This window comes from Rhynchophorus ferrugineus, unplaced genomic scaffold (assembly GCF_030347505.1).
Source record: "Rhynchophorus ferrugineus isolate W39M unplaced genomic scaffold, kcgeb_rfMv2 rfM1, whole genome shotgun sequence".
Taxonomy (NCBI): domain Eukaryota; kingdom Metazoa; phylum Arthropoda; class Insecta; order Coleoptera; family Curculionidae; genus Rhynchophorus; species Rhynchophorus ferrugineus.
The window spans coordinates 42,678,781-42,705,329 of record NW_027472580.1 but is presented as its reverse complement, the minus strand read 5'-3'; the positions used below and the strand labels follow the sequence as shown (position 1 = coordinate 42,705,329).

The window sequence follows — 26,549 nt, the reverse complement described above, 5'->3', positions numbered from 1 at the left end:
ACTCATTTTGGAGCGGAGATTATAAAAATAGAATATAAATAAAAATATTAAAAAACCCCATGTCCTTTAATTCCTCTAAAATAAATCGGTTCTGTGGCAGTTTGGTTCTATAGTCTGATGATAAATCATCATTCTGTGGTGTTCGTTGCTCGTTCGGCGATCTCGCCATTTTTTGTGGTTTTTGAATAAAAATATGAACCAATTTGGCCGTCAGCCAAAAATTCGTACCAATAAGATGATATTTTAATGAACACTAATTTCGGTAATAAAATTTAGTAGTGCATTTTGGGGGCCATTTAATAACTTGATATGGCTTGATATAACCGTTTGGCATTAATGACCGAATAATAAATAGTAAGTTAAACAGACATAGAGTTTAAAAATCTAGATGCTCTTATTATATGGCGCTATAGATGACTAGAGTCGACGATACTGTTTGCTTTTATATATATTGTTTATTTCACTCATTTAGCATCCATAAACATACGTTATATTTTGTATACGTGCATATTTAAAACTTTCTCTATCAAAAATGTTTGGTGGGCTATTGCAAACATAACAACTCTTTAGATATTCTGTTTTTTTTATTTGTAACATAACAAAATTAGAATTATTTAAACCATTGCCTCTTATAAATTAAATAACACAACGACGTAATAGTTTGACAATATGTTTGTGAATGGCTTAGGTCTAGAATATGTATTTATCATGCAGTACCCGTATTTTTTAATACCACTTTGTTGCTGTAATATTTTCAAGGTAACATAAAGTCTATTGATATTAAACAATTCCATTATAGGTTTTATTGAATTGAAGAAAAATTGTGGCGGTTTTTTCATCAGCTAATGTTTGCAGTTGTGTTTAAATACAATTACCGATGACCTTTTCTATATTTTGTAATAGACCATTTTTTTCGAATACTATATAACTGTTTTGAATGTATAGAGTTTCTATTATTGTAAATATCTTACATAAGATAGTTTCAAGAATCAGTTATGCTCAATCGATAGAGATTTCGTTGTTGTTGAAAAGTTGTTTCGAGATGTTGAACAGTTGAGTTTGACTTTATTTATATTTGTTTATTATCAAATATGCCAATATAGTTTGATAGGACAGTTGGAAACTTATGGCGACTAACCATGTGTATGAGTTGTCTGGCATTTAGAATATGTATGCGGATTTTGTGTTCATATATATAAAGAGCTCTGAGAGAATGAGACTGAAACGATGGAAGTTAGGTAGTAGCTATTTATTTTCACAGTGACAACTCGTAGTAGTATCATCTGTTGGGAATTAAACTCCCTGTATAATAGCATGTTTTTTATTGATATTTTCATAATTTATTTAAATATAATAGTATTTATTTAAATATTTTTTCCATAGAGTGTGATCCTGTGTGATCCACTGTTTTTGTAGATAAACTGCTTGTAGATCAAATAATATATTGGCCAGATTTTAATACCAGTATTATCTGTAGGCTTTTTTTAGTCATTTCGGTTGTGTTCTTAATTAACTAAATTGAATAATAAATACCAAGAACATTGACAGTGACCAGTATTAATTAATCACTTAAGATCAGTTAAGACAACAATTTAGTGTTCAAACAATACAAGTAATGTAACATATGTTTAAGTACATATCTGATTTATTTTTCATGAAATTCATCTATACATATTTAGTAATGTCTTTGTATAGTATATAAACAATGTAGTTGAAATATTTCTAAGAAAAATGAAAGTTGTCCATAATCGTAGAATTGTTGTATCGCATAGTTATTAAAAATACTGTTGGAAAATTACTTTAGAGAATACAATGTAATGTAATATATTTAATGTGATTTCTTGTATTGTATGATTTAGTTTTCAGTAAATATTTTTCTTGGCTATTTTTGTAATGCATTTTGTTAGCTTTACGCTATATTCGATATATTCAATAATTATTTAGATTTAATTATCTTAAAGTTTTAATGATCTTTGAATTACTATTTACTGTTAGCAACAGTTTGTAAGATGTAGAATAACGTTTCCAAATTTTTTGTTTTGAAAAATATTAATAAACACTATAGAAGTATATTAATTAATAAAAAAAATTCTGTGTTTCGATGACCCGCCTAATTAATAAAATAGAACAATAAATATCGAGAATCATTGACAGTAATTAGGATTAATTAAACAATTAAGCACCAATTAATGCAATTATCCAGTGATAGAAATGTTATACACTAGTAATATATGTGGTACTAGATGATAAATGATTTGTAATATTAGGAATTTGTATAGTTTTTGTTTATTCCTTTCAACAATTTTTATAGCTTATAATAATTTACAACTATACCTTTAATGTAAAATAGTGTCACAAATTTTTGAGTTTGTAAAGTGGGGATTTTTTAAAAATATATTTTAAAGTCTCCTTTTACCAACTATGGGTTTTTCTGGACTGGGCCTAAAGTTTAACGAGGGCTCCGAACCATGGTCCTCAGAATTAAGCCTACCGACTGGCGAGTGACCAAGTTTAGAAATCATCCCAGAAGACATCCGGTCTTACCCATCCTGGTTACTGGCGTGACTGGGATCATTTTCCTTGTCGATTTTACACTCTTGCCTAGAACATTCACAAATTTTAAACAATCACAAACATAAATTTACGACCATGCCCCAGCAGGATTCCAATCCGCCGCTATCGCAACAATACGAGGACAATACGTCCCATCGCCTTTACTACTTCGCCACCACAAAGTGGTGATTTTGATTTTGATGAAGAGTTACTAGCTAACTACGAACGAATTGTTCGATGAAGATTTATAAAAGTACCCTGGCTGTAGTATTTTCTTGATGTTGGTCTTATCACTATTTATTCACCACTAACAAAGGTTGCAACAAATGAGTCGATTAATTATTGCATATAAAGATGAGTTCCTCTGGTCTAAGACCCATCTACTTTTTCTAATCAACAGTTAATAGATGGTGTTTATAATAGTTACGCTTCAGCGTATGACGTAAAAAGTGCAAAAATCAGTTTTTAACTAGAAGTAAAAATTAATATTTTATTGATTTAAAAATCTCTATTTCAACAAAGCAATATTTTTAGGGAAGAAATTATTATCCAGCACAACAACAATAATTGTCTTTTGGCTGGGAAATATATGTTATTCATATAAAAGAAAAAACCAAAGATTATAGCATTTAAAAGCGTATTGCTAAATCTTATTAAACTTATTATACAAAGTAAAAATCCATTTTAAGAAAAAACTCCATACTTTTTAAAGTTGTATTTTGTTCAAGGTAAAGTAATGTTTATCGATATTAAACAACGCTTACACGTTTTATTACATATATAGGTTAAACATTTAACATGAATTGCGTTTTTTATCAGTAAATGTTTGCAATTGTTATGTATATATTCTTGCGATACATTTGTAATTTATGATAAACTAGTTATGAGTTGTATTGTGTTCTACAGTCGTTACCTAAATGAGGTTTTGTGGAAGGAGCCCATCTGTTTATTCACTGGAGGCTACAAAATATAATTATTTATAATCATCATTATTAAAGATGTTTACTGGTAGAACGTTATGCAGTTTTAGAGATTTCAGTTTCAGTTTCAGTGACCTCTTCATTCGATCCAAATCTTTAACACCCAGATGTGTTTTCAGAAAATAGCAAATGATAGCAGGGGACTAAATGTGGAGAATAGGCTGGTGTAGCAATTTGCAGCTTCATTTATGAATTTTTGTAATGATGACTATATAGATGTGCACTCGGGCATTACCTTGGTGAAAAAAAAACAACATTTTTGATTTATATCAATATTTAATCGGTCCAAAATTCTGTATTTATATCAACAATATTTGTCAGTAAACGTTTTATCTATTTTAAGAAGATCGACATGAATGACACTGCGTGCATTGTCAAAAAACTTTGGCCGACCGACAGACATAAATTCTGTTTCTGTTTGATTATTTTAACGATGATAATTTTCCAAAAATAATGCTTAATCAGCAAATTTTTTTTTTCGTATTTTTCAAAATTCAATGAGTTTTCTGTTGTCCATTACATTACAGAATGAGCAGAATAGTAGCGGTAGCTGCGGCTAATGCTTAACATTGATTATTACTGATTGAACATTATTATGATGTTCAATTATTTGTATATTAATGCGATTGCTGCATAAAATCCAATAATACAAATAATTGAAAAGCTATAATGCTATCCTATATCTTAAATTGATAGTCGAGGATTTACTGATTGTTATTTCATTTATTATTATTGAATTATATTATATTATTAGATTATATATTATAGAATTATATTATAGAAGTATTGAATTAAATCTTGATTAATCATTAAAATTAAAATTAAAACAATATTCCGTTTTGTATTAAGATTTTTTTAAACTCTAGTATGTAGATTTAGTAACAATTAGTTTGTAATAAATCTTTTCATAAGCTAGAGGTATTTGAAATTTTAGTTTTTCTCATCTCTTTAATCTTAGTTCTTCTCAGTTTTTTTCATCACAGCAATTGTCTAATTAAATTAAAAAATTAACAATTAAATAGCTATTATAAGAATATTTTAAAACATTCGTATTAACTGTAGGGTAGGTCAGTATTTTGATTTCATTTTAATTTCAGTTCTTTACAGGATTGACATACATATTGGCCCATAAGTGAAAATATTTCTATCCACTGATAAAATTGAATACATAATATTTGAGTCAAAATTATATACTTATATCCAGGGTTTGGCGGTCAAGTACTAAAAATACGTAATTGAAATACAAATACATATTTGATATTGGTGACTAAATTAACTTTTAAATATGTAATTTGTAATTGGTATTTTAAATACTTGACGTTGAGGTATTTTTTAATTAGTATTTTAAATAATTTTGGCTTATATTAATGTGTGCGATCTGCAGAAAATAAACGTTCGATAGTTTTTGTGTTATGTTAGCTTTAAATGTGCTAATTTTTAAAGTTGGTAACATACTACCTGTACTGTACGTCAAATGGTCAATTATCTTGTCTATTATCATTTTCACTCTTAAACGGTTGTTTCACAGAAGTTTATTTATACGAATATCACGATGTATTATCAAATTTACTCCACATGTAGACGTACATGTGGATGACGATGGCGATAGTGTGAATCGAGTGAATGCTGTGATGTATTTAGGATTGCAATTTGAGGAATTTTTCTGTTCTCAAATGAAAACTAAAAGAGAGCTTAGAAAGAAAATTTGATATCACCTGAAATAAATATAGCCATATTGTCGTCACGCTACGACCCTAGTTAAAACTGCATTGTTTGCCAGGAAACATCACAACAAGGACCAAGAGTACAAAATATTGTAATTGATGCCTTTGATTGATGTCAAAACCCATTACTTGCCTGACTGTAACAGAAATAGAAGTACTACCAAAGAAGATCATCATTTTATTGTGTTTGAGAACAGGGATAGTGATCTCATGAACTACAGATCTCAAAAATGATAGCTTCCTAATCGATAAAAGCAAAAAGATTATCATACTTGAACGGTATACAAATATAGCAAAATGTGTTCATACAATATATCACAAGTTTTCTTTAGCAGGTTTTATTAATTCCCCAACAAGGGGCTGTTTATCAGAGAGTACATTTAAAAATCTAGTATTCATGAGAGGGATTTCTCCTTTTACTGAATATTAGGTTGGGCTGGATTAGTTTAATTCTATTTAGATATCTTAATACCTAACTGTATTTTGTAATTGCTATTTTGTTTTTTTTAAAATGAAAATAGTTAAAATACTGTGTTTTGTATTTTTGTATTTCAAATTCACGACTTAAAAGTACTGTATACTTTTTAATACATGGGATATAGTAGTTTTATTTGAATGAAAGCAAAACTTACCCAGCTTTTTATATCGTGTTGGACATATTTTTTCCCATTCTTTGAAATTAGAAAAACAAGAACTTATGAGTTTGGTAGAACTCGTTTATTTTATAAAAAATAAGTTTGTCACCATATTATTTCAAGCTGCCTTGTTATAGTTTGGCTATAAATATCTCATTGAGAATGCAGGTAGAAGTCTTTTAAACAGAGTATGGATTATCGTTTCGAGGAAAATATATGTTTCATGTATGTCTCTCAAAATTGAATATTTTATAATATTCTAATAGAACACAATTGATAGGCTGAATTACTTTGGTTCAATTCTGCTTCAAAGGTAATTTTTTCCTTTAGGCTTACCATATTGTACCAATGTTTTATTAATTATATTTATTTCTCATTCATTTTGCTTCGATCTTGCTTTGATTCAAATAGTGGTTCAAGACCCGACAAACCAAATGTTTTGACTTTGAATGAAGGTATCTTTGATTATAACAAATTTCTTGGTTAAGATAATGATTAGTAAATATTTATCACAGTAGTTGTATCGTTGGCCCCTTGATCTCCATATTCACGCAATTTAGGGAGAGTGTTAGTGAAGGGCATACTAATAAAAATTTCAAAAATTATCAAAAATAAATGTGTAAAGATTTCAAAAAAACTACATTTACTAGCAAATAGTTATATATCACTTGAAATTGACATATATTGTTGGTTTAATTCGAGGACTAAATTAAATAATATTCAACTCGATAGATATAAATGTGATCGAAAGACAAGCTCGAGTCAACGAGGAATTTTTATTTATGGTCGTACCGGTTTTATTTTACAAGAAGTGTTTACTATATGTATATATTTCGCCACTTATTTCATCATCATATTGTTAGTGAAACTGAACTGCAATTTTTTTATATTAACAATATCTTAGTCAGCAAGGTGATAATTGTTTTTAGGAAAAACCTCTGAAATTGGTGTTTACTGTATAATAATGGTTTGATTAATACAGATTAACGTTTTCTATTGCTATGTAACAAAGTTTTGTTTGTTTTGTAAGTCCTTTGTTATTTATAATTAATAGTAAATTAATAATTTGTTTTTATTAACAATTAATAATTTGCTAAAGGATCTCCTTTTCAAAGATATAGTCTTTTGATTCCCATCTCCTTATACCATAACTTCAATGTATTTGAACTGGAAATTTGAATTAAACTTCTTGGATTTGAATTTTTTTTTATTCTCAATATTTTTGTTTATTTTCATTTTTAACACAATTTTATCCATTAAAAAAATAAGTTTAGAGAATAAGTTATTACTCGAGTAGTTAGATTGGGTAGCAAATTAAATATTATTAACAGCATATTGATCAGTGATTAACTTAATTTAACATTTACCAGATTAAGCAAGGGATTGAGTTTAATTAATCAATTTAGGGGAAGTATAACGAAAGTGAAATTATTGACTGAGATACGAAATTCCTAATCTATATATTATATTAGTTTTAGCACTAAAGCCAAAATTGTTGTCCTTACGCTAATTTTATTTCTATATCGTTTTGAGACATCGATACTCATCAAGATTTCTTTTTTTAGATTTCAGTTATTCCATATAACTTATATTTGATATATGAATAAAATTATTTTATTAAGATACGACGGCTAATCAGGAGCGTTCAATGATATAAAAATGGAAAACTAATGGTAATTATGTAGAGAGATGTTACATGCAGTAGTGATTTATAAGATATATATTAGATTATTAGGTTATTATTAGATTTATTTATAGGATAGATGGGTGATAGTTATTATCTTAATTTAAGGACAAAGCTGTAATAACTGCGAAGATAGATTATAGAGCAAATTAATACAAGTTTTCAGAAAATGAATTATTAATAACACATTGGTTGAAAAGTCCCGGGCGTAATAAAGAAAACGCGTTTTTTGTTCAAAATTCTCTTAATTCATCAACGTAATTTCCATCGAGAGCTACACAGTAATTCCAGTGCCCCTCTAACATTTCAATACTACTTTTGTACAATGATTTATCAAATTATTATTTTATCAAAATGGGCGTCAATTTCAGAGATAATCTCTTCATTAGAACGAAATTTCTTACAAGTGAGCATTTTTTTGAGATCTGCGGTCAGCCAGTAGTCGCTGGGAGCCAAATCAATAAAAAAATTCGAAGTTCAGTTCATGTAGTTCTGCCATTGTTTTGATTGAATTATGACACGGTGCGTTGTCTTGGTGAAACACACATTTTACCATGTTCGGTCATTTCTTCGCAATCTCGGCCTTTAAATGCTCCAAGAACGAATATAATATTCACTGTTGATGGTATTTCCCTTCTCAAAATAGTCGATGTATATTACACCACGCACATCCTAAAATTCTGAGGCCATAACTTTTCCAGTCGATTGTGTGCTTGCGGGCGCTGTGGACGAGGATTATCAGTTGCTGTCCACTCAGATAACGATCGTTTTGATTCCGGAGTGAAGTTGTGTATCCATGTTTCATCCATTTTTACATATCGACACAAAAATTCCAGTGTGTTACGTTTAAACATGGCCAAACACTGCTCAGAATCATCAACACGTTTTTGTTTATGGTCTTTTGGTCACTTTGAACAGAGCTTTCTTATAATCAAATGACCATGCAGTATAAAATCAAAACGTTCTTTTGATATTTTTACTATATTAGCTAACTCACGTAACTTGACTTTTCGATTTTGCGGATTTTTTTGAAGTTTTCTGGTATTACCACCTCATTTGGACGCGCACTGCGTTTTGCATCACCGGTATCTCTTCAACCGTTTTTGAAGTCAGCAAACCAATGTTTTATTGTTGTTTCTGATGGAGCGGAGTCCTTATAAAACTTTCAAGCCATTGCTTTGTTTGAACGGTATTTTTTTCCCATCAAGAAGCAGTGTAATATTAAAACATGAAATTATTTTTGATCCATTGTTTCGAAAATAGTAAAACAATAACTCACGAACTTATGAGTAAAATATCATGAAAATTTAACAGCTTTTTTTAGAAGGTTGGTACTAACTGAAAAAGCTGTGAATGATATATAACTAGCACCATCTATCTGTTAGACCCGGGACTTTCACTCCATGTGTTATGTTCAATATTACGTTCTTTACAACTTATAGTTAACCGTTCGCTTCATTTATAGTTTAAAAACCTTCAATATGCTATCCGTAGGTATACAAAGCTATTGAATACATATCTGTCTTGATACGTTTTTCCTTCTGAAATATTCTTGTTCGTAAAATATAGAGGAACAAGTGATAATTGGAATATGATTTTTTTGTCTAATTAATAAGCGGATATGATAATATTTCCAAATCACGTTTTCCTATTTTTCGCGAGTTTATATTTTGTGGTTTATCATTATGATATAAATTTGCAATGTCAAGTAACGGTTGTTTTTTAACTGATTGTTACGTATCAATTGCCACTACTACTGTTACTCTTCTGATGACCTTGTTCGGTTTGAATAATTTATATTAAACTTACTCTCTTGAGCTATCAAAGTCAGAACATAAGTTTGTGACTAATTCGGTATAGAAACGGAGGTATGAACGGTTGCTGGAATCAAATGATAGTAAAGTTAATCTAATGACAAGTGACAAGGTTTAATCAAATGATTTATTACAATAGTTTCGCGATCGACGTAAATTTGGCTATCGGTTATCTTATAGTTTAGTTTTCAATCTACTTTACAATCTACAAAATTATATTAAAGAATTGATAAATGTATTGAGAAAAAAAACGAGCCTAAGTGAGCAAACAGGATGCTTTTCGATCCAGGATGAAGGAAACAGGATGTTCAGATCAAATCTTGTCATTCCGCCAGTTAACAGAGCGTGTGCTAATATTTGGTTGGTTCCCTGGTCTACACTTTTTTGTTATCTACGGATACTAAATAATGTGTCGCATTCATTTACGTTTCAAACCGCTGTCAACCAAATATATGTTGTCTTTCCATTGAATTTCAATTAAGTAATGTCATCTAAAAGGTTTATAAAGCCTTCAAAGGCATGCATGGGATCATTAAAAATAATGATATTAATTAGTCTAATGTTTGCTAACGATAGTTTTTAACATTTGTTATATATTTCAATTGTTCTTCCAAGTTTCATGTATTAATACTCATTGTCATATAGAGTAAAAATAAATAAAGAAACTAAATTGTCAACCAATAATATAACAATAATATTAAATACCACTTGAATATTTAAATTGTCAAGCAGAGATACAAGAATCGGTCGAAGAAGAGGATGGCAATAAAATTGGAATCCTATATTATCCTATGTTATAAACTCAAAACCTGATACATCAGGATAAAATACATCTTCCTAACTATGGACATGGACAGACTCATTTAAAAGCAGTTATATTAAACCCGAAAGTATTGCACTAATTACCCTTAAATAACTAAGAAGAGATAAGGTTAAGAAGATAAGGACAAAGGATCTGGACAAAGTTGAAACTAAAGGAAGTACCGGGGTTCGACAAGTCACACATTTTGGTATGAAGGCTTAGAATAAATTTAATAAAGTAAAGGAAATTTTTCCAAAGCAGTATGTGGAGATATTAACATCTTGTTTATCAACATATACATTAGTATTAAACAGGAAGACGAATATGCAGAATTGAAAAATATACGAATAGGATTAAAATATACGATGCAAAGTAGCGTCTTATGGCCTATCCTCAGGGTTGGCCAATTACTCGTGATTGGTATTTTAAATACCTGAAGGTATCTTGTAGCATCAAAAACTATCTCAAATATTTATGACTTCAAAATGCGTTTGGACATAAATATATTTAGCGATCTTATTAATGGATGCGTTCTACAGAAAGTAGCCTTCAATAGCTCTCGTAAGCAAAATGGCGACTGTCAAATATGTGAATCTTTAAATTTGGTAACATTGCACCTGTAATGTACATCAAATTGTCGAATTGTCGGGTATCTGTCACTGATACCCGAAATAAATGGAGACATTTTGGCGTCAAGCTACCAGCTTACCAGCTTAGTTATAAAATGCGTTGGCTGCCATAAAGCATCTTTATAGATGAAAATAGTTTAGAATATTGCAATTCATGTTTTGGAAGCAAATTACAAAAAACATGCCGGAGAGTAGCAGGAGTAGTAGTACTACTAAATAAGATGATGATATTATTGTTTTTATGAATGGGCGTACTGATCAAACACAGGCATCAAAAATAGAGCTTCATCAGCTTTCTAGACGAACTTTCTTGTTTGAACGCTGTCTAAATGTAAAAAAATATGTTCGTACATATAAGAGAAGTTTGTGTACATCAGGACCTCTAGAAAGATTGGTTTTTTTAGTAGGTTTAATACATCTTTCAAGAGGGCTGTTTGATAATATATTTAAAAATCTACTGTTCATGAAAGGAAGTTCTTCTTTCTTCTTATTATTCGTATTTTAAATATATGCGTGATAATGTTTTGTAATTTATATTTTAAATAAAGCAAAACATGTATTTTGTCCACCCTATTCATTGCCTACTGTGTTGTTGAAGGAATCACAATTACCAATCACTTTTAGCAGTGGACAAGAAACAAAGATAATTCATAACCAAATGTAGATGAGCTTTAGAATATACAAATAAATAGTTAAAGGTCAAGCTTCGTCTAGATAATAATACAGACCGTCTTCAGCTACTTCATCAGTAACACGATTTTGCAAACAAAGTCTAGTAAGGGCGAAATCTAAAGAGTTTGCGTAAACGTGACTGTGTATTACAGGAAAAATGAGTATTCAGAATGAGTATCGTGATGCATTGGACCCGCAGTATTGTGTGTCCAGTCGTTCTAACAAGTTAACATTTCATTTCCTTAATATAAAATAATTTTCAAATTGATTACGGGATTTTGTTTTAAATTCTGTGTGATTTATAACTGGCGCAGTCCGTAGGGTTCTGAGGAGATCATTTGACACAGTTTAGTGGAACTAGTTCAGGCTGTAGACACTACTGTTGATTGAAGGAGTTTCCGAGGCATGGGTTTAGGGTATAACGCCACCCAAGGCGAATTGCAGTAGCTTAAATGGTTAGTCATGGACTATTGGAATTTAGTGACACCGGAATTGGGCAAACCATTACATACAGGCTATATCTTGAAAATACTGTTAAAAAAACGATTCAAATCAGAAGATCATCAAAGGCAAAGTTTTTGTTTCAAATCCTACGTCTTTCATAACTAATGTAGTCGGTAGGATTCAAGGTAGAGATCATAAAGCTCTTTTTAATTCATATAATTAACGGAAATCTTACTTACTAAGAAAATATATAACTTATCAAAAAGAGGACAAGTTCATATTGGATTGGTAGTCGTTCCTTACAGCACTTTCTCGAAGCATTACTTGCTATAAAATATAATAACAATAACAAAGTCGATATTAAACCATTATATATAATGCATAAAAATTAGTTCAGTCAGTCAACATTTTTTTTGCTGATTAATTGTTGATTAAAATTATTTTTGGTGCAATCGGTATCATGAACGTTTTCTCTATTACATTTTTCTATTATAATTATTTTTATTATCCTGTTAGAGCGTTACTATCTTAATCTAATTGAAAATTGCTGTCAAATAAATAATAAACTTTTAAAAATATTTAATTTTTAATGCGATTTTATAATATGTAAAAATTGGTAAAATAATTTAAATGAAATATTGTTAGTAACATGCCAAAAAAAAATTAAAATTTTTAGCATATGTTCATGCGAATTAACTGCATTCACTAACTGATTAGCACTTGTTGGGGCTATAATGCTCTATTGAATTACATTGATCTACTATAAAATCGTATATTAAACAAAACATTAAATCAGCACCTACTTTGATCTACTTCGTATTCTCGAAGTTACCACAGCGTTTCGCCGTCCCTACCACACACAATACTACAATCACGATCTATTGCGGAACTAACAGTCTTGCGACGTTTTCGGGTAAATTTTTTTTAGCGATATTTGTTATGAATTCGGCGGTACCAGATTAACAGCTGTGATCAAGGCGGCTTTGGCGATACCGTCGTATGGGTCGTCCGACCACGTTAAGACTGAATATATATTTGCTTGGGTAGGGCCTGATCCGTTGGAACGTCCGACGTTTCTGAATCTGTTTGCAATTCCCCCTTTACGTGGTTTGGATCGTATGTAACGGATTACATCATCGTTCAATACCGGGTTTTTTTCTGGTGCCGGGTATTTTTTAAATCGCATTGTTTTCGCCGTCCCGAAGACTATGTGGGCGACCTTCAAGTTCACCGAATATATCGGCAGGCGCTGATATTTAGATAATCATATTAGGAATAATTATGACGAATACGTTCATTCTATTATGGGCAACTCTAAGATTTGTAATATTAACAACTTTCTTTCACTAAAGATAAGCGTCGGGTTCAATATTTTCTTATGGCGTTATTCCTTATACGTATATTCGGTTGCCTATAATAATATTGTTGTACCAGTATTATATTTTAAGATTTAGTTTCAGATATTTGTTGAGTGATTTCATTCGTCTGTTTATTATTGCATGGGTTACAAATATTTCTATACTTTTGTGGTGAGTGTTTGTTTTTGATTAGATATAGTATTAGATATAGTATTTTGTAAAAACGATCCACATTATTATCCGTTTTATGGTTTCTGTTGGTTTAAAAAGAGTGCAGGGAGTGGCAATACCATATTTGGAACATGTCATACGTCACACTCTTTGGCATTTAGTGAATATGGTTCATTGATGACATCTTATTCTTCTGTATATAAATAAGTTATAAAATGAGAAAGGGTTTTAAGCGCAAAAACTAGTTTACTTTAAAAAACTATTTTATTTAACGGAAAGAAGAGACGATTCGTCAAATGGCAATACAAAACGATACTGAGGGTTCTCATCTATTAGAATATAGACCAACCAACCCGGATAGTCAGGACCCTGTTACATAACATCTCTCTGCTAAAGAAATGGCCACAGGGATGGGATGTGATCGTTATTCCGTTATTGTTTTGGTGGACCGATTGTACTTTCGTCCGCCAGTTTGCCTTTGAAGATAGTACTGTTTCTACTCCAATTTCCATGGTGGACACCTCTATGGAATAGTTTTCCAAGTTTTGGACCAACCCGTCTCACTCATTCACAATTGAGGTAGTTTTAGAAACAGATGATTGGGTAGTCAGGACCGTGTTATATAATACCTACCTCCTAAAGAAACGACCACAGGAATGGTACGTGATATTTATTTCGTTATTGTTTTGGAGGATCAATTTGTACCTTCGTTCGCCAGTTTGGTTTTGGGGATTTTCGAAATAGCACTGTATCTACCTAAATGTCCGTGGCGGAATCCTCTATGGAACGGTTTTCCAAGTTTTGGTGGAAGTTTTTGATCAACTTCTCACTCGTTAACCATTCAGATAGTTTTAAAACAGATGGACGCGATAGTCAGGGCCGTATTAGATAGCATGTTCGTCAGTCTCGCTAATACCCGAAGACCGATTTCACTAATTTTGGTTTTACAAAATTTATAGAAGTCCAGGCAAGGTTCATATGGTGTAATTGATAGAAGAATAGTAAAAATAACAATTTTATTTCTCCATGAAACGTATCACTCTTACTGTCGCTGTCATCAATAATTTCATTGTCACAAAGGACCGATATTGTTGCTGGTTGTCAAATACTTATAGGTACGTTCGAAAATCAATTTTGTTTCTAAACATGTTGAATAGTGATAAATATTTTTGGCCACTTTAGAATTAGCGATTAGAATATATAGCGTATTAAATATTGAAGATAATATCTCGGTGCTGGTCATTTAATACTTTTCCACTATTTATATTTCATACAAAGGTAGATGGTTTCTGATAGGTACTTCGATTACCTACACATTTACGAAGAATTAGGTTGAAATATGTAGGAACTCTTTCGTAAAGTATACTTTATAAATATATTTCACGTTTTTAAATATTTAGTCACGTTTCTGCGAGATAACTTTCTTTACTTTTATTGTTAAAAAAGGCGATTCTTAAAATTGCTTAAATTATTGCAATTATTATAATTATTACAATTATTATTCTTACTATTAATAACCTATGAGAAAATGATCTCAAGTGGCTCTTCAAAGTGAATCAAATGTGTGACAAGTTATTTCAAGTGCTAACAGCATCGATGACCACCGAGGGACAGAAAATGATAATAGTCATATTGAGCCATATTGCGTTCGAGAATGACTAGAAATGAAGTGGACAAGCTTAAAATGTAACAAGTTCGTACCCATCAAACAAACACCAGCGCACACAACATAATGAAATTAGGATACCTTACTCAACATCTCCGGATCTGGCGCATGCGCATATTGGATCCATTTAATTTTAAAACAGAATAATCAGAGTTTGGCGCATGTGTATATACAGCTTTATTTACTTTTTTTTAACGTTATTATTAGGTTTAATGTCGAATATATTAAGCAGGTAAATAGGTTCAGGAAGTAATTAATAGTAGTAGTAGTAGTAGTAGTAGTAGTAATTGAAAATAATACATTTTATTTAAAAAAGTATTGAATGAAATGAAATAATAAAAATATAATTAACATGTACCCAGCTATTCTACTTTTATAATAACATTATATTACATATCATTATTATCTTTTATAAATAAAAATACACAAATATGATAAATAATTCATTTAATGTTGAAACTATATAGAAACTATATAAAGAGTGGAATAAACATTGAATTTTTTTTGAAATAACACATTTTATTTAAAAAATTATTGAGTAAAATGAAATAATAAAAATAATTTCTATATGCCTTTCTATTTTTATAAAAACACCATAGTTAAATAAATTTAGATATTTGAACAATTAACGGGAACTCCAAGAACCATATAAATAAACATTACCATAAAAAATACCAAAATCGTTTAGATCAAACACAGTCAATATAGAACGAATATATCAACCTCGAGCTTTCGATTAACATATTATTAGCCTAAAACGAATGGATGATCGCACTTTTAAGCTGAAAGAAATCTCTGTTAATACATCTTCTACTTTTGTAGTAAGTCTACTTTTGTTATTAAATTTAATTATTTCATAGTATTACTGCGCACTGTTCTTACATCTTAGCGAAATGCTGTCTAATTTCTTCTTCTGTGAATTTCACATTATTCGACGTTCACTTTCAACAAATTCTTGCTTCATCTTAGCTATAAAATAAAATTTAAATCATTACTAAAATATATTATGTTTAAAGTAAATGTCTAATTATTACCAGTTACTACAATTCTTGCTACTATTCTTGATGGACAAACCTCATTAATGACTTCATCCAACACAAGAATCATTTTCTTCTATGTTCTTGTTATCACTAAATTTTGGCATATGTTGGTACCTATTCGATGTCGTTGCTAACGATTATTTGACAGCTAACATTCCCAAAATAAATAAAATTGATGCTGTTTGGATTTTATAACTTTTAAAAATATAACCTTAAATTCTGCAATTACCCTCATTCTTCCATATTTTAAAACCAATGTATGTTAAACCACCAAGAATTACACAACAATTTAATTATTATTACTATAGAGTTATTAATGTAACACAAAATCTAAATACCTTAGATTTTCTTGTTGTTTTTACTTGATCGACTCGAAGAGAAAGTACCGCCATTAAAAAAGGAAGACAATATGATTTATTCTTTTCTATGGTTTATTTTATGCATGATAGTGCGCATGCGCCAAAACCGGAGATGTAGGGTAATGTATCCTAATGGAATTAAGCGATTTCGCAGACACAGCATTCCACTTCGATCCGGAAATGTATTTTGGTGTCAACAAATCAGTTATAATTGTACAGGAAAATTTCATGATCACTTTCAAGGTGTTATACCATAAACGTTTTTTGATAACAATTCAAATTTCTATCAGAAATGAAATAACAAAATCTTAAGTAATTGCAGATACAAGAACAAATTTATCATTTACGGGAGAGCTGTTAGCACTGTTAGATGCAGATCATCAATTCTTCGAAATTTATTTTAAGGGCAATTCAAATGCGAAAATCGATAGGCTCCGATAGGTAATCCAATAGTGAAGCGAATTATTGTCCAAGAACTACAAACGTTTTTTCCTTAGAATAATGATAGTCAAAATGTTCAAAATAGCATTGGATCGACGCCATTTGATAGATATAATATTGTATTGATAGGAAAAGCAAGAAATCCATGCTTATTTAAAAACTTTAAAATCGCTGTGGATTATGATTGAACTCCATCGAAAGAGACTTACAATATTATAATACCGATAGTTTCTACTTTTATCTGCCCTATATATAATAATATAAATATGCCTGAAAACAAATTCGAAGCTTTGGAACAGGTGACACCATAAGAAGTTTGTTAAATGTTGGAACAATCTTCTATGTACCAATGATGAAGCTGACAATGGAACAATAGCGATCGAAAGCGGATATCCCTTTTAGGGAAAATGGTGAATATCGACATTTATTGTACAACAGCTGACATTGATTTATGAAGCAAAGATTAGCAGATTCATTATAACAAGGAAGAAGGTATGGATAGTGAGAATGATAAGGAGGTTCCCATTGAAGATAGAAGCGTCATTTTTACTACTTACTTACTACCAAGGTTTAGATTCGGCCGAAAGTATTATACATATATATTTTAGTACTTACTAGCATAGGGTAGGGATATCGGTTGCTGAGAAAAAGATTGACATTTCGATATTTTTTAAAAACTATCGATATATGGGAGGAAAATATATCGAAATTTTCACCTAGAAAAAATATTCATATTTTGCTAATATATATCAATAATTTTAGAAAAAATAATAATATTAATATGTACTATTTTAAAAAGAAGCGATATTTTTGATGAACCTTGCTTAAAGTTAAATATATATCGATATGTCGGTCAAAAAAATATATATCAAAAATATAAATATTTTCTCAGCATCCCTAGCACAGGCATTGGAAGACAATTTTAAACGTCAATTAAGGCAGACTAAAATTACAAATTTGTTTTTCTAACTAAAAATAATAATGGCTGCTGTAAAATGTTTAATTTGTTATAAATATATGTATATGTATTAATAGTTTCTTTTAATAAAACGTTTATTATTAAAATCACCTACATTACGTTTGGTAATGGTTTCATGGTATAATGATATATTGATTTCGACAACGTGAACTACACTTGGGTTGAACTAGTTCATATTAATGAGTCAGTCTGCTGTATTCTGTTTTAAATGTTAAAGTAAACTTAACTTAAGCTTTTTAAAAGCTGGAGCTCAGCAAAAGATTGAAAATTAAAAAAGCATTGAAGATACATATTTCCTTTTATAGGATACCAGGCGATCTCTCAAGTCGCTGAGGTCCTTGGTTTATATTCGCCAATGTAAAGATTTAAGCTAGAAAAGCTGTATACGAAACACAAATAATGGACTATGCGTATATATTCTAAACTCTATTTTTCTTTGTATTTTTTTTGTGTAAAATAATTTGTAACACATGTGCGAATTATATGATGTAGTCGTCATCAGGCAAGTGTATTAGACAGGCGTCAAATTCCGGATGTCGTAATCTAGACAGATGAAAAATTCCTCGTGAAAATAAACAAAGAGAATTCCTAAAATTTGTAAGCTATCAAGGAAGTTTCTGAGATTTAGTCAATCACGCAGTAGAAAAAGTGCCAAAATTTAATTACGACTTGAAGCACTCAAGAACATATATTTAGAAGTAAGATTTGTATCAGATATCTTCAATATCTAAATATCGATATATTAGTAAAATTGGGAAAATAATTGACACGAAATAAGACACGAAAAGAAAAAAGTTGAATAATAACTTATATACATACAGCTTGAAACTAAAATTAAAATTTTAAATAAAAAAGATAATAATATTATGAAAATAAAAATTATAATGTAGGAATTAAAAATATTTACATTATAAATAAGTGCAATAGTTATAAATATAGGTCTACATTTTTGTTGAAATGTACGTGTATAACAGAGCATTAGATTACAACATATAAAACAAAAAACTGTAATAGATGAGATACATTGCTTGTTAAATAAATTTCACATTCCATTCCATAACCCATTTAGATGTCAGGGACGTCTTGTGCAGGTCAGAGCGGGTATCAAGGGAAAGCATAAAGATTTGATGCAGGTATTCAAGTACACCGCGAATACTAAGCCAAAATTGATACTAGGCTTAGTAAATCCAATAAGGAATCTTTAGTAGAATTAAATTTTATGGATATAATTGATTTCCTTGAGGAAACCCAGCAGTCTGTCGGTATTGTCTCCAGTGGGAGCGTTTTTATAATCAGTCAAACTGTAGTCAGAATTAATTTAGAATAAGCGTGGAGATTGTTGCTGGGAAGATGGTATGTAGAGGTTGGCGAGTTGGAAAAAAACTGGCAATGCGACGAACTATCTAAGTTCATTAAATGACCGTGAGAGAACCGACAATTTAAATTGACTATTTAAGTCGATTGACGTAAGTGCTGAGTAAGGGTGGAAGAGTTTATTGTCCAAGAGGGGCAACCAGTGCCATTAAAAATTATTTTGTGTATTTTTTGTAGTTTTTTTACATATTAAAGTATCTGTGTGGTGAAGTGATGTACGTATGCGAGACTACCTGCAGCCAGTATAGTTAAAACATCAGCATGCTCATTACCTCCTGATATTCCGAAGTGGGAAGGAGTTCATACCATGGAAACTGAAGTTCAAGGAAGATGGGATCATACGGTTTTACCATTGAAACAAAAAGAAATAAAACTAATAACATAGATATACCATTTATTTTTGGAGTTCAACATTCTCTAAAACCTAATATCATATTTTACAGGAGTATGTTAACACTTCATCAACATTCAGCTATTCATTTTTTTTGCAAAATAGACTTCTGTACTGGAATGTAATGTTATGCTGAGCTTAACAAGTGCTTATTGTTTATATTACATGTAGGAAATAAATACACATTGGGCGAAAATAATACTGACTTTGTTATAAGTAGGTATCATTGGTAAGCTTTGGTTTGAACCATACGGGTTTGTACTATTGGTGGAAATCAAAGTCTTACTAGGTATTGGATATATTTAGTTAGTAACATTTTCATCTCATTATGGTTCACTTGTTATATTGATGCTGTATCCGATCTAAGATGAAACATTGAAAAAAATTGACTGTTTTTTTTTAATTTCAGTAATCCCAAAACTAGTGTAGTATAGATGCTCTCTAAAATAAAATAAGGGACTGTTGTCTATTGATGTGGATGTTAGGGGACATTAAAAATATGGTAAATTATTTACAGTTTTTTCTTTTTAACTATTGTTTATATATAGAATATTATATTTCCCTAAAATATTTTATTATTATGTTACTACTTTAGTATGACAACTTTAATTTAAATTATTTGGCTTCTTTGAAGCATTAGGATAAATGATCTCTTTATAACTTTTGACTGAAATTAACGTTCCTATTAGCTTTAGCTGAATTAAATTGACTTACCAGTTGTGCTGTAATGTTTTCTTTTGGTGATTTTCATATATTTTAACTAAATATATCCTAGATAGTTAGACATCAATATATTAGATAATGTACATAGGTTTGAATAATATCTTAAAATATTAAGCATTACTTGATTTTAATCTAGACCATATCTATATACCGCATAATAAATTAGTGGTAAATGTTTTTTGTATGTAAAAAAAATATTCTGTTCAAATTAGGAAAAAAATATAAAATACTGTTTTTTTTTATTTATGTTAAACTAGAATTATAAGAGATTTTCTAATGAAATTTTTGAAATAGAACTTTAATTTATAATGGAATAAACACAAATATGGAATAATTACAAACATAAATTTATGACCACGCCCCAGCAGAATTGGAACCCGCGACTATCGCAACAGTAGGTGGACCGTCCTGTCGCCTTTACCACTACTCCAACCAAACCGGCTATTGAAAATATTTAAATAAATGCTTTATTTCTATCGCCAACCTTTGAATTATTTTTGAGGCTGTTTAAGAGACTAAAGTAAATGGAATTTTCATAACATTGGAACTGGAGCAAATAATAATCAGGAGCGGTTGCATCTGGTGAATTTGTATATATCATTATTGACTGATTAAAATTTCTTAAGAGTTAAGTCCTAATAAGAATTCATGAATTTAAATGCAATACTTGTTGGAATATGCAGCTTAGTTATAAATCTTTTTGATTGTTAATAACAATATTTGTTGGAAAATAACGATAACCTATTTTTAGCATGAAAAAATATACATCTGGAATTTAATTTATTAGAAATTATGAAAATAATTTAAAGGTTTCATTTTAACGACAGGTCATAAAAATAATATTATGCCTAAATATAGCATTTTAGAACACTTGTTGCGATCAGAATTATTAAATCATAAACATCAAATGGAAACTTGTAAAAACGACTTAGTAGTCCGACGGTATTGCTAATAATTTAATTTTTAACTGTTTTAGATTTTATGCACGAAATAAAAGAATATCGAATTTTAAAGACTAACTTATAAGGTAATTGGTAATTATACAAATATGTCTCGGATGTAGTTTAGTGGTCCATATAACATTTATAAATTTCAGTACTGCGTAGAATCTTAATAATGTTTCACTAATTTGTTAAAATATATATTAAAGTCTCCTTTTACCAACTATGGGTTTATCTGGACTGGTCTTACAGTTTAACATTTTACAGACCAACTTTAAAAATCATCCCAGAAGGCATCCGGTCTTACCCAGCCTGGTTACTGGCGTGTCTGGGATCATTTTCTTTGTTTTTTTTTGGTAGATGGTAGATGCGGTAGTCATATTTAAAATGGCGAATTAATATCACAACCTGGAAGTGGTCATTAGTACAAAAAAACGAACTTCAATCAAAAATTTGATCTCGATTTAATACTTGGATCGCTCAATAGTTCTTAGAAAATCCATTACTTTCGTAGTATTAAAAATGACTAAATAATAATGATTTACTATTATAAGACTCATCATAGTAACGGTCAACGTTTTAGTTATATCTGTTAAATGGTTTCATCCTCATCATTGTTTGATGAAACACCTTTTTGTTGGCATTTTATTTTTAATGATACATATTTTTGTCAAAAAGGTTGAATATTCTTTGGGATATTTAGTGAAAGATGGTGTTCTTGATTTGGGATTTGTACATGGTTTCAATTGATATATTATTATTATTATATGCCTAAATAGCAAGATATATTTGGTGTGAAGATCTCGGCGAGATGGGTGCCTTAATTTGCTTTCGGTAGATAATAATAATTTTTCCTTGTTTTGGTCTTCTATGTGTATGTATATATGTTAATTTGTACTATTAATACGGTCCTCTATAGATTAAGACTGAATGGTATAATGAGTCAGTCGTCTACATACGATATAGCGATTTGATTTACATTAGAATAGAATTTAACCGGCTGTATAGCTGTGTGCTCTCCGTTCGATAGTTGCCTCATTTCTTTCAGCAAAACAAATTAGTTTAAAGTAAAATAAACGTTTTGTTGTTTTGAATTCTTCATACTCGCTATTGGAATAAATTACTTATCTCGAAAATAAAACAGATTGACGTTGGATTGCCAAGTGTATTTACTCGATGTCTTCCTTATCGTATCACGTGTTGAATCTATCAGATAACAGGTTGATTGAAGTTGGTAAATACCCCTAATTATTAACCATGGCAGCTAGGAAACATTTATGCTTCGAAAAACACCTATAGTTTTATAGATGGCACAAGCATCACAGTTCATGGTCTAACTCTTTTCTTTCTCAGTTATAGACTATTAAAATTTGCAGTCACGACGGACGAAAATATAAACGATAATCACAAATAATTTAACCCCAATTATATGCTGTCCAGGCGGAAGAACGATCATTTACATCCCTTCGGTAGTTTCTTGCGGAGATAGCAGTTATATCGTGTCACTGACATGTAGTTTTTGGATGTTTATGTTAAGGCTGAAGGATGTGATGAGACGTCTGAGGTATAGGGGTTTTTCTTATATTAGAATAAATGTATATTATAATAAATATCAACTGGTAGTATCGTTTTATGCTCACCGTTCAACGGTCGCCTCACTTCTTTCTATTTACTTAAAAAGTTTTTGTTGTTTTAAACAATCAAACAGATTTCATTAAATTTGGTTAATCAAATAAAAATAAAATAAATTTTTTTGGATGATATATTGTCATCAAATCATTGTTTTTATAGAGAAAGATCCCATAAGGCATCATTAAATATTGATTACTTTACTAATATTACTTTTTTATATCTTAAAGTCTCCTTTTTACCAACGAGGGTTTATCTGGACAGGACCTACAGTTTAACGTGAGCTCCGAACCACGGTCCTCGGCATTAAGCCTACCGACTGGAGAGTAACCAACTTAGAAATCATCCCAGAATACATCCGGCCTTACCCAGCCGGGTTATGGGATAATTTTTTGTCGGATGTTGTACTCTTGCCTAATGAAAATCCTAAATGTTAAACAATCATAAATATAAATTTATGACCATGCCATCCCCAGTATGATTCGAACCCGCGACTATCGCAATGGTAGATGGACTGTCCTGTCACTTTTAACACTGCGCCAAGTAAGCCGGCTATTAATATTACTGATTGAATGTATAATTCTATATATCGCTGCTATCATATTCAAGATATTCTACCTAATATATTAAAAATATTAATTTTTAAGCATAAACGAAATTGTATTAGTATGTTATATTAGATTCCATTGAACAGAACATTTTGTATGTTTTATTAAAATTTTTAGGAATAAAATGAATGCAAAATTTTTTATTACCAACTTTTTAAATATTTTTGGTAAATAAAAATTAATAAATAAGCACACATATGTGTATGGCACCTTGTTTTTATATTTATTTACTGCTTTGCGTTTCTACACTATTAATATTTCTCATTGTACCCTCTTACGCGAATAAAATTGACAGTGCTTGATTTTGACACACTTTTGTTAATCTAAGTCGACGTGAATATCTGGTGAATTATATTATGAACGGTGAATAATTATCAGTTGAGGATTTTGTAATGGGCCTTTCTCTTAAAGTACGATTTCTTTGGTCGTCACCAAGTTGTTTTTGATTCTGCTTCGTCGAGGTTGTCGGCGAGCGTCTTCCGGTTTGTTGTATTTTTTATGCCAGTTCCAAGTCAACAACAGTTGGTCTTCATTGGATTCTGGTTCCGAAGTATCGATCTGAAATTAAATATTTAATTAAATTCAGTATTATTATAGTATTAATAAGTTATACACTATTATTTGTTGGATTTGTAATAACATAATGCTATAAATAAGTTTTAAAGGATTTTTTTAAAATTTGAAGCTTTATTGTGAAAAATCGCTACAATGTGTTTTATTCAAAGTATTGTCCATCGATAGACGCTACTTTTTCCCATCTTTAAGACAATTTACGGATTCCATCTTGAAAAAAACCGATGTATTTTTTGAGGCTATACATCAATTGATCCATTTTTTTTGGAATGTCTCTAAGTGTTGCTTAGATAGGTTACGACTGATATGCCGGAAGAAGTGTAATCAGAAGGAGCAATGCCTGGAGTATACGGCGGGTAGGGTAGCACTTCCCATTTTGAAGTATGTTTTCACCAGTTTTGCAACATGTGGTCGAGCGTTGTCATGCTGAAATATAACATTGTTGCATCTTTGCTCATATTCCATCTGTTCTTCATGCAGTGCTCGGTTCAAACACATCAATTGTAGTAGATAACAATCCCCATTGATCACCTTATTAGGTTTGAGCAGTTCATAGTATGCCACACCAAGTTGATTCCACTAAATACAGAGCTATGCATATTTGCCTTTGCAGATGTTGAAGCAGGACCAGGCGGTCCCTATTATTATTTACGTTTTAGATCGCCGTAATGGATCCATTTTTCATCACTATTAACAATACGATTAAAAAAATACTTTTCCGATGTTGCAGTTGAAGCAGCATTTCACATATGACGAAATGCCTATCGATATTTTTTGGCTTCAATTCATACGGCACAAAATATCTAAGCTTTTGAATCATATTGATGTTCTTTAAGCGATTGGAAATAGTTTTTTTGTGTTATTCGGAACATTTCTACAGTTTCTACGAATCATTGACTAATTCCTTGCAAGTAAGTAAATCCTCTTCTTCAAAATTTTTGACTGTCCAGGACGCTCTTTGTCTTCGCTGTGTAAACCACTTTTAAAATATCGAAATCAATATCCACATGTTGAAATCAAGTTGATTAAGTATAATTTTCATAAGAATTCGATAATATTCAGCCGTCTTTTTCTTCATGGTGAAGTAGAAAGTAAAATTTCCTGCAAGTGCTATATACTCGGTACAAATTCAATCAATCGCACTGAAGACATATTTCGTTGACATATTCGAGACATATTCGACATTTACTGAAAAGTGAAGCCTGTCAGTGAGGCAGTGGTTAAGAATGAATGGCAATGAAGTTGGTTACAAATATTCCCGATGCGATTTCATACATAATGACACAATCTGTTTTAAATCCTTTAAAATTAATTTATAGGCCATATTCTGACTTACTGATAATCGACGATGTTCGGTATTCATAAATATTTTTCCTGAAGATTCGGACGTTTCGGATGAGTCGGAGGAGTTGTTGCTTGCTGCGCTACTATCAAGTAATATTTGAGCTGTTTGAGTGGATCTTATGCAGTCACTGTCAGAATCTTCTTCCTTAATTCAAGAAATTAATGTATCAGTGGAAATCAGTGTGTAATTTGTGGTACTCTTAATGTTCCGAGAAAGACCTCTCAAACTTCTAATTTTTAAAATTGGCCACAAAATTAAGAAACACTTAGATTAATAAACTTGTAAGTGATTTTAGAGCAAGTTTGAAATTCACTGTTTATAAGTAATTCGAAGCGCAAAAAGATCTAGGATCGTTTGAAAAAGACGTACTATTTCACCTAGTAAAAAATAAACTGAACAGTCAGTATTCTTGTTGAGATCATGTTCAATAAAGAACACTTTGGCGAACCTAAGACCTTTAAACCTTTTAATATACCAAATATCTTTAATAAATGTAACTTTATGAAAAACCATGTGAGATTGACTTTGAAGAACCATTAGAATTTTTTTACTGTAATTTTACCTTCCTTTTTACTCGGGCACTATTACGCAAGTTTCAAGAGTTTGGCCTTCTTCAGGCAGCGAATGATGTGTTGTCAACCTAGAATCTGAACAGTATATGACTTGTCATGGAGGTTTTTTTTTGAGATTTCCTAGCTTTTCTTCTTGTTTACCGATGAGCTTGATTTTTCTTTGATTCTATAGATTTCTAGGTATTAATTCAAGGCATTATTCGTATTGTACTAAGGTGTATTAATTACGTTGCGCAATACCTTGAACTGAAATATTTAATTATTGTATATAATGCTGTCCAAGGTGATATTCCAATCTTGTATAACACGCACTATCATACCAAGGTGTGTGAACTGTGTTACGCAGTACCTTGATCTAAAATATATGAATATTGTTTATATTGCTGCCTAAGGTGAAATTCCACTGTTGTATACCATATACAATTATACCAAGGTATATGAA

The 26,549-nt window shown here is 30.5% G+C and overlaps 3 protein-coding genes across 8 annotated transcripts in view; 1 reads left to right on the top strand and 2 right to left on the bottom strand.

Annotated features, from left to right (window-relative positions):
* LOC143197523 (glutathione hydrolase 1 proenzyme) overlaps window positions 1–12,963 on the bottom strand; it is a 53,354-nt gene extending 40,391 nt beyond the window's left edge. Inside the window, exon 1 of the mRNA XM_076406070.1 lies at window positions 12,741–12,963. The gene's annotated coding sequence lies outside the window, so the exon portion shown is untranslated. The remainder of the gene's footprint in view (window positions 1–12,740) is intronic.
* The window catches only part of LOC143197599 (uncharacterized), a 198,455-nt gene that overhangs the window by 19,651 nt on the left and 152,255 nt on the right, over window positions 1–26,549 (top strand). Inside the window, exon 2 of one of the 6 annotated variants that reach the window (XM_076406158.1) lies at window positions 20,126–20,218. The exons of 4 other annotated variants lie outside the window; for them this stretch is intronic. The gene's annotated coding sequence lies outside the window, so the exon portion shown is untranslated. Of the gene's footprint in view, window positions 1–13,377; window positions 13,467–20,125; window positions 20,219–26,549 lie in introns of those variants that run through there. One more of the 6 variants, XM_076406186.1, reaches the window with a different exon arrangement.
* Window positions 23,821–26,549, bottom strand: part of LOC143197544 (uncharacterized) — a 276,265-nt gene continuing 273,536 nt past the window's right edge. The window contains exons 10-11 of the mRNA XM_076406091.1: window positions 25,527–25,679; window positions 23,821–24,175 (exon numbers count right to left, since the gene is read on the bottom strand). Of these exons, the coding sequence (XP_076262206.1) occupies window positions 24,023–24,175; window positions 25,527–25,679 (306 nt within the window). The 3' untranslated portion in view covers window positions 23,821–24,022. The remainder of the gene's footprint in view (window positions 24,176–25,526; window positions 25,680–26,549) is intronic.